General features: G+C 41.4%; 1 protein-coding gene across 9 annotated transcripts in view; it reads left to right on the top strand.

Moving 5' to 3' along the window:
• Positions 1–9,204, top strand: part of CAST (calpastatin) — a 145,220-nt gene that overhangs the window by 39,775 nt on the left and 96,241 nt on the right. Inside the window, exon 1 of one of the 9 annotated variants that reach the window (XM_014544001.1) lies at positions 911–929. The exons of the other annotated variants lie outside the window; for them this stretch is intronic. Coding sequence (XP_014399487.1) covers positions 924–929 — 6 coding nt within the window. The 5' untranslated portion in view covers positions 911–923. Of the gene's footprint in view, positions 1–910; positions 930–9,204 lie in introns of those variants that run through there. 9 annotated transcript variants of the gene reach the window in all.

Here is a 9,204-nt window from a genome sequence, read left to right on the forward strand (position 1 = left end):
CCTCTAATTCTTCATGTTATGTGAAAATAAGTCATTGAGGAGATACTGTGGCCTTGGAGACAGTTCAAGGAAGTCAGTCTGCATTAGGCATCATTTTAGCCTTTGTATTCAGAATTATGAAACCGTGTACAATCCGGAATTGTTATCTACTCTGCCTCCCACTGTGGTTGCTTCTCAAGATTACCAGAGAAGGGTTTCCCAAAACTGATTCTTTCTCCCAAATATTTTTCTTACTACTGCGCTGCTGAACAAGAGGTAAGATTAGGAAGTGTATTTTGGGTTTTGGTAATCCATTTTCAAACTAGCATGCATTCCAAAGGTTAAATACCGCATTGTCCTCAACATATGTAAACATATTGGTTAGACTTCCAAGGACAGGCCTAGGCCTTTGAAATAAAGACCGTTTGAAAATTTGCTTTCTATGCTCAGGGTACTTATTGGTTTTTTTCTTCCCCCTTTATTATTCTGCTGCATTTCATTTGGAGGTGCAAGGAAAAAAGGGTACAGAAGAGGACTTTGGGAAGTTGCAACCAGGAGAAAACAAATGGTTTTATAATTTCTCTGTCTCTTAGAAGGACCTAACAAATTCATAATGATTGTATAAACAGACAAATACATTCTCATAGGCATTAACTCTAATCCAGTCTCAAGCATTTGCATTGCAAAACCGCCTTACAGTTTTCTGTCTTTGACCTTTACCTTTGCATTCTGGGAGAGTTTCTGAAGCTTATCCCCCATATTTTTATTTCTATCATCTAAAGTCTGCTCTTTGAAACTTAAAATACAGATTTAAATTTTGCCCCTTTTTTGGGGGGTGGGGGAGGGTGTTTACTTGTAGCCCTCTCTACTGTCCACTTATCTTTCTCTCTCAATCTGTTGTCTCTCCATCTCAATTGGTTCTGGACCTGCAGCTCTTGGGTTTCATGGAGGTAAGATCATCTTGTTTCCTATTAAGGATGCAAACCTTTTTCTAAAATTTCCTTCTTTTAGCATATCATTTTGTGAGCTCTATTCTCTTTTTCAGTCTTCAGGGAAATGATGCTCTCTTTCTTCCTCAGCAGTGTCTTTTAGAGTCCAGATTTCTTTATTTCTGTTTGATCATTTTTAAGTAAAAGAACTCTGTGTACATCTGGTTTGCCCATACTCATGAGCCTGTCGTCCACAGCCCCTCTCTGCCCATGTTTAGGCCAGTTCAGTCTCCTCACATCTGTTTGGCAGGTGGATATGTACACTAGTACTGGTAAAATCCCCACTATTCACAGGCTTTCATTCTGTACAGAAGACTATCATCTGTGTGAAATGACATGCGTAGAAAAACTTCACTCCTTAGCCCATTTACTGCTAAAGGGGATCTTCTTACCCCTGTCCCCAAGAAGACCACTTTACTCAGGACGACTACTCTCCCAGGCTGCAGCGTACCACCTCCACACCCTGCCCACTACCCTGCCCTCCCACATCTTGTCCCACTCCACGTAACCCACTCCGAATGGTACTTAGTAGGTCCTCAGATTTTGTAACCTTGGCTTAGTTCAGAAAGGAGAGACACTCGCATAGAAAGAGGCACCGATGGGGAATAAAGGTAGACTGCCTCATGCCTAGGCTTTCTAGGTAGTTGCATTTCTAAATGAGGAGCCTGAGTATTCCGGGAAAAGAAAAGGGCTCTCAGGGACGTGTAGGCTTGCTCTGTTTCACCCCTCATGACACAGGTGGTTCACCGATTGTGAACATACAGAGTGCTCTGTCCATACTCTGCCCATGTTTAGGCCAGTTCAGTCTCCTCAGATCTACATCTGTTTGGCAGGTGGATTTGTACACTACTGGTAAAATCCCCACTATTCACAGGCTTTCATTCAGTACAGAAGACTATCATCTGTGTGAAATGACATGCATAGAAAAACTTCACTCCTTAGCCCATTTACTGCTAAAGGGGATCTTCTTACCCCTGTCCCCAAGAAGACCACTTTACTCAGGACGACTACTCTCCCAGGCTGCAGCGTACCACCTCCACACCCTGCCCACTACCCTGCCCTCCCACATCTTGACCCACTCCACGTAACCCACTCCGAATGGTACTTAGTAGGTCCTCAGATTTTGTAACCTTGGCTTAGTTCAGAAAGGAGAGACACTCGCATAGAAAGAGGCACCGATGGGGAATAAAGGTAGACTGCCTCATGCCTAGGCTTTCTAGGTAGTTGCATTTCTAAATGAGGAGCCTGAGCATTCCCGGAAAAGAAAAGGGCTCTCAGGGACGTGTAGGGCTCTCATGACACAGGTGGTTCACCGATTGTGAACATACAGAGTGCTCTGTCCATGCTAGCTGCTGTTATTGTTGTTGTTGTTGTTACCATTACTTTATTATTATTAATTTTAGGGCACCAAAAAGAGCTCCCATGACGATAAAGGCGAGCCCTGTCTTGATTTCTAACCATGGGATGGGACAGGACTCAAATTCCTTTCTTGATTATGTATTGCAGAGACCTACCCATGAATAAAGGAAGAAAGTTTTGTAGTTCATTAAGCTTAGTCTTTTGTTTTAAAACCAACCAAGTGTAACACCTAGAAACATATGCCAAAAACTATGTTTAAAATAGAGACCTTTTGCATCATCATTCAATAAATAGTTTTATGAGAAGCTGTTTTATGAGAAGGGTTTAAGCTAATAATATTTCTAGACTGATGTGTCCTTAGCTGGAGGTATTGTAGATCCCTGTGGAGCTGTTGCTGCTACGAGTGTGAGGGAGAAAGTGGAGATTCTGCACAGATGCCTCTTCTCTCTCAGTGTCATACATGGATTTATGTGCTGAACATCAGATAAAGCAAAAAAAAGTTGAAATCGGTGTTTATATAAAAAGAGATAAGTGTTCCAAGATGCATTCCATGTTACAGATTCCTTGAATTATTTCCCAGTTGTTTATAGGTAAATGGATTCAATGATTAATTGAACAATAGCAAATAGGGACATTATTTGGAAAGAACTCACGAGTGATTTCTAAACATATGTTTACCTCAATTCCTAGGGCTCTAGACTTCCTGGTTGGTTATTCACATTAAGATTGGCATCCCTGGGCCTTCCCTTTTGCAGATCAAGCCTCTGATTCCTAAGTAGTCTAATTTGAGCTCAAAGAGCAGAGTTTTGGGACTTTAGTATAGTCCAGAAATATATCATGCTGAATCTGTGAATACAGTTTTGAAGAAAAACATTTCTCTTTATAGGAAATTGAGAGCTAAAATGATATCATATTCCCATTTCAATTTTGGTTTCACTTAGTACTGGGATAAAAAATTGCTTCTCTGAATATAATTTTGTTATTCATTTTTTTCTGCTTCCTTTCTTTAAACACTGAGTTACACTCAGTAAAATCTGAAACTGTATATCTATTTCACTGAATAGTGAAAGCTGAACAGAAAGCAGAATCACTAATGAACTGTAAAAATAACACATTTAAAAGATAATGAAGGTTCTTACTACCAGCTACACAGATTGCTGAAATGCTTCTTAGATATGATGCTGTGCTGTCTGCCCGAATGCTAATTGTATAGTTCAGGAGACACCCAGTGGTTAAAAGGAGGAAATTCCTTGCGGTTGTGCAGTGTTAACAAATGGATGGAATAAAACATTTCTAGCCTCAGTGGTGGGAACACACTGTTGATTTTGTCATTCTGAATTAGCATATGTTAGGGTGTGTATGTTTTAAGAAAGAGGCTTGCTTTTGACTTTTTGTGTAAAATTTCTTCAAGTATTTGAAAATTTATAAATTATAAGATTGAAATGTTAGAAATAGGATTAAACTTTAAAAAATGTTATTGCTGAGAGTATTACAGATATCCCCTTTTTTCTCCCCATTGCCCTCCTCCACCCAGTTCCCGCCCCACCCCAGGCCTTCACCACCCTGTTCTCTGTGTCCATAGGTAATGCATATATGCATATAAGATCTTTGGTTAATCTCTTCCCATCCCTACCCCCCTTTCCTCTCAGATTCATCACTCTGTTCCATGTTTCCATGCCTCTGGTTCTATTTTATTCATCAGTTTATTTAATTCATTAGATTCCTTGTTTGTTTATTTTGATTTTTCCTTTAATAAAAACATAAATGATGTTTAGAAATGTGAAATAAGTGACTGAGATTAATGCACAAAACAATAATTAAACCTTTTTGACCCAGAAATTCTAATTGTAGGAATTTGTTCCAAGTACATAACCGGAGGTGTATTTGATGGCTATGCACAAGTATATTTATCCTAGCTTAGTTGTACAGCAGTAATGAATCAGTGAAGTTATGGCACAGATGTAGTGACTATGGCATCTTTAACACCATGCTTTGAAAACATCTAATGAGAGAGGAAAATGTTCGTTAGGTTAAAAAAAGAAAGACTTACAACTCCATTTATATAACATTTAAAACACATATTACTTATTTGTGTATTTGCATAAAAATAGAAAAGTAACTGAAAGTGGTTGTCTTGCATGGCAAGATTTGGGTGATTTGAGTGATTTTCTTTCTATTTTTCTCTTTATTTTAAATGTATGTTTTTAATCAGAGGAGGAAGAACAATACACAGAATAGAGATAATCCTATATAATAAAAGCCTAATATGCAAATAGACCAAATGTTGGAATGACCGGTGGAATTGCCGGTTGCTATGACACACACTGACCATCAGGGGGCAGACGCTCAACACAGGAGCTGCCCCCAGCCTGCAGGCCCCAGGCCAGCCAAGGTGGGTGCCAGAGGGGGTCCCCGATCGCCCTCTGGTCGCCCTGCAGAGGAAGGTGACCGGCGGTAGCTGGGAGCGGGGCTGGTGAGCAGGCGCCGCCAGGCAGGCCAAGGTGGGTGCCAGCAGGGGCCCCCTGCCGGAAGCCGGTCCATCCTTGCTGCTTGACACAGTCGCTGCAGGAAAGAAACATCTGCACAGCATATGTTTCAAGGGACCTGGCATATATAGCATATTGTTCTTAATATGTTTGCTCTCCTTAAGCGCCATGTGTTTTAACCAAGGTCACCTCTCCGAGAAAGGTTGTTTCCCCAGGTAGGGATTTTTCCCTGAGGTTAGGGAGGGGATACAACCCCTTAACTAAGTGCCAGGCGGGTAGTTAATCACTTTAACTACAAACAATCACGCTTAAGCTACATAATCTTTACTCCCTGGAATGGAGATAAGAAACGCCCTAACCTTTGCAATAGAAATTGACAGGATTAAAATCGGCTGGTATAAATATAGATGTAACAAGACAATAAACATCAGATCCTGATCAGATCCTAACCAGAACTTGGCTGGGCTAGAGGTTCTGACTAGGCTGCTGATCAACTGAAGGCTGTCTCCGTGTCATTCCTTCTTCGCCGACTCCGTCCACACCTTTGGGGACCCCTGGACCTGCTGGGGTTGGACCCCAACAGCCCCCCAGTCGCCTGCCAGTTGCCCCACAGATCAGCCCTGATCACTGGCCAGGCCTAGGGACCCTACCCATGTACGAATTTTGTGTACTGGACCTCTAGTAAAATAATAATGGAAGAGAATGTTTTAACAATGATCAGGACTACATCTCTGCCTTTGTCTGCTTAGGCCTTGAAAGAGAGAAGTGTTTTATATGTGAGCCTTCTTCCTTGGGAACCCAGAAGAGATAATTCCAGAGCAAGGCTGCTGCTGCTGTGTGTGTGGGGGAGGGGGGAGGGGGGGAGTGAGGCCATGTTTGAATACAAGTGCATCTCTTAGATATGGATAAAGAATAAGAATTTAAGCAGCTTAGAGAGCAAAGACTCTTAAATATTTTTAGTGCATGGTCCCTTTGGCATCTGGTGAAAACTGTTATCTTTTCCTCTGAAAAGTACACATATACATGAATACAAAAAAATATCCCCTAAATGTGACCAAAATTTAAAGAGGCTTAAAGGTACATTCCCACCCCTGAGGGGGCAATCTTATCAAGTAGGGATATGTAGGAGGCACCATGTAATAATGATTTCCCAGGTGGCTTGTTGTTCATGCCTGAAATTCCACCATTAGCAACTTCCTTAACCTTTGAGTTGAAACATTACCTTCCCCTGGGTCCTCTTTTAAATTGTCAGTATTCCTAGGAGGGATATTACTATATTAATTATTAACACTTTAGTGAGAACTAGTTTACAAAAGGGGAGGAGAATTACATAAACACTATTTTCTATAGATTTGATAAAGGTAGCTGAGAACTGGAAATCATTTGTTGAGAACTAGAGATTAAGAATAACTAACACATATATAGGCATTACATACACTTACACACACACACACACACACACACCTTACAACTGCAGTCTTCTGAGGAGGAAATTGAGGCCCAGCTTAAGTAACCTGTCTGGGTCACAGTTATTTAGTAATGGAGCTCAGAATTGACTTACTTTACGGAGTCCAGGCTTTTAACGAGTAATGACACTAGTTATAAAATTACCTATTTTAGAATTCTACCCAAGGCAACGCCATAGATTTTTTTTTTTTTACTACTGTTGCCCATTTTTGCAACTCCCTTGTTTTCATTCAAAAGATCATAAAGTAAAATAGTCATTCCAATTCCCAATGGAAGAAAGTGTAGGGACACTCTAACTCTTTCCTTCTTTCTTCCTTGTTCTGTACCCTGTTTTCATTCAAAAGATCATAAAGTAAAACAGTCATTCCAATTCCCAATGGAAGAAAGTGTAGGGACAGACATTCCCTCTTTTTTAGGTAGAAAATGTGGCAAGGAGGGAAGCCAGGTCTCAGCAGAGGCAGAGGCGGGAGAAGATGGGATTCTCCTGCCTCCAAGTCAGCGCAGCCACCTCGAAACTAGAGACTTGAGCTGATGATGAATGGGCGCTGAGTCATCAGGAAAAAACCCCACCTCACTGACGTGTGGCTCCCATAGTGTGTCATTAAGGCCGTTGTATATGGCACATCTCATTTAATTCGTTTCTGTGTAATCTTGTGAGTTTATGGATAACTTATTATGACTGACTTATCAGTGTTTCCCAAGGCCACCACATCCTATTTGCTGCGTTGCCTTTGTGGTAGCACACATTTAGACTTCTTTTGGTAATAAAAGCAATTTATACTTCTTTGTAGACTATTTACCACCAGGGTATGAAGGAACATTTCTAAATGAGAGTCACAGATTTATAATTGCCAGTGTTGGGAAATCTGCTTACCCTTTTGAAAAACGATCTAGTTCTAGAGACTGTTTTCCAATAAAGCTTGTGTTTTCATGTGGAAATACAATACTTGTCATTTCATAGGGTGACTACTAAGAAGTGGAACTGATTTGTTAACAAATATGTCAAAACATATTTTAATGAGAGTTCTTGTCCTGAAAACTACTACATTTCATCAAGCTTAAGATGCCACTGATAAAAAAAAATCACTGATTAGAAAATGCTAAGAAAGAAAAAAAACCTAGCAATTAATTTCTGACCAAAGTTTTCTTATACTGGCTTTAAGAAGCTTCTGCATACAAGAGGTGTGAAAGAAGAAAGAAAAGTGACTTTGAGCTTTGAGTCAGTAAAATAAAATTCAGTAGTAACCTGAAAATTTATGTAGTTAAGGTGTTCTCTATTGTTCAGTTAATTTTGAAACTAATTCTACTTTTACATTCAGAACATAAAAAAGTTTTAACTTCCCCCTCAATATTTTTTTTTCACTAAAATCAATATTATCCAGTTTAATAGCCTTCCCATATTTACGATATGAATCTGATTAACTTTTGATAGTTTAAAAAAAAATGTGATCGCCATTCAAAGGATAAATATTTGTTTTGCCTTTAAGAATAATCAAGTAATAGGTGACCGTTTCTGAAGACAGTTAAACAAACAGGGTTTCAAAAATAGCTCCTTCCCATATTTACCAGATATGAATCTGATTAACTTTTGATAGTTTAAAAAAAATGTGATCGCCATTCGAAGGATAAATATTTGTTTGCCTTTAAGAATAATCAAGGAATAGGTGACCGTTTCTGAAGACAGTTAAACAAACAGGGTTTCAAAAATAGCTTAAGCAATTATTTGAGCATGCCAGCTGGCAACTTGAACCTTTGAGGCTTTCAATACTCATTTAATGCAAAAGTTTTTGTGTATTTGTGCGCTCAACATTTTTGCCACATGTCACATCTCATCTGTTACTCATAGATCGTCGCCAGCTACAGAATTCCCTGGCCTGCTCTCCCTTGACAGCTCCCTATGGAATATTCGCTATCACTTTGGTTGAAAAGTGGTCCAGCCCCTTTTCCCTGCACTTTGGGTGGAGAAGACAATCAATGGCTTGCCGGCTGCAGGAACTCTGACCAGCTACGTGGCAGGGAAAGGCACCGAGTCTCAGCTGGGGCAGGAGGAGGAGCTCTCACCCCACAGATGCTATTTCCTCGTCACCGGGACTCTTTGAGGATGTCCATCTAAAAACCAACTTGCCCCTTTCTTCCCTCTTACTTGGGATTTGCTGAGCTTGAGTGGTGGGCTTATACTTTTTTATCAGATGTTTTAACCATTTTTTCTTCAAATACTTAGTTTTGTTTCCTCATCTCTCTCCTCTCTGGAGGCTGGGGTCGTATGTGTATTAGCTGCTGGAAGTTGCCCACGCTCACTGATGCTATGGCCCCTACCCTCACGTCCATTACTCTCCAGTTCTTTACTCTCTGTTTCGTTCTGGGTAGTTTCTATTGCCACGCCTCCAAGTTCACTGACCTTTTCTTTTTTAGTATCTCACTGGAGATATATAGACTAGAGGCCCGGTGCACAAAAATTTGTGCGTCCATTACTCAGTTCTTTACTCTCTGTTTCGTTCTGGGTAGTTTCTATTGCCACGCCTCCAAGTTCACTGACCTTTTCTTTTTTAGTATTATCCTGGAGATATATAGACTAGAGGCCCGGTGCACAAAAATTTGTGCACTCGGGGGGCGGGGGAGGGGGGTCCCCCAGCCCGGCCTGTGCCCTCTCGCAGTCTGGGACCCCTCGGGAGATAACGACCTGCTGGCTTAGGCCTGCTCCCGGGTGGCAGAGGGCAGGCCCAATCCCTAGGTGCAGCCCCTGGTCAGGCTCAGAGCAGGGCCGATTGGGGAGTTGGGGCGCCGCCCCCTGTCATGCACAGAGCAGGGCGGATCGGGAGGTTGCAATGCCACCCTCAGTCACGCTCAGGGTAGGGCCGATTGGGGGGTTGGGGCACCGCCCCCTGTCACACACAGAGCAGGGCGGATCAGGGGGTTGGGGCGCC

Source organism: Myotis brandtii, unplaced genomic scaffold (assembly GCF_000412655.1).
Source record: "Myotis brandtii unplaced genomic scaffold, ASM41265v1 scaffold344, whole genome shotgun sequence".
Classification (NCBI taxonomy): Eukaryota; Metazoa; Chordata; class Mammalia; order Chiroptera; family Vespertilionidae; genus Myotis; species Myotis brandtii.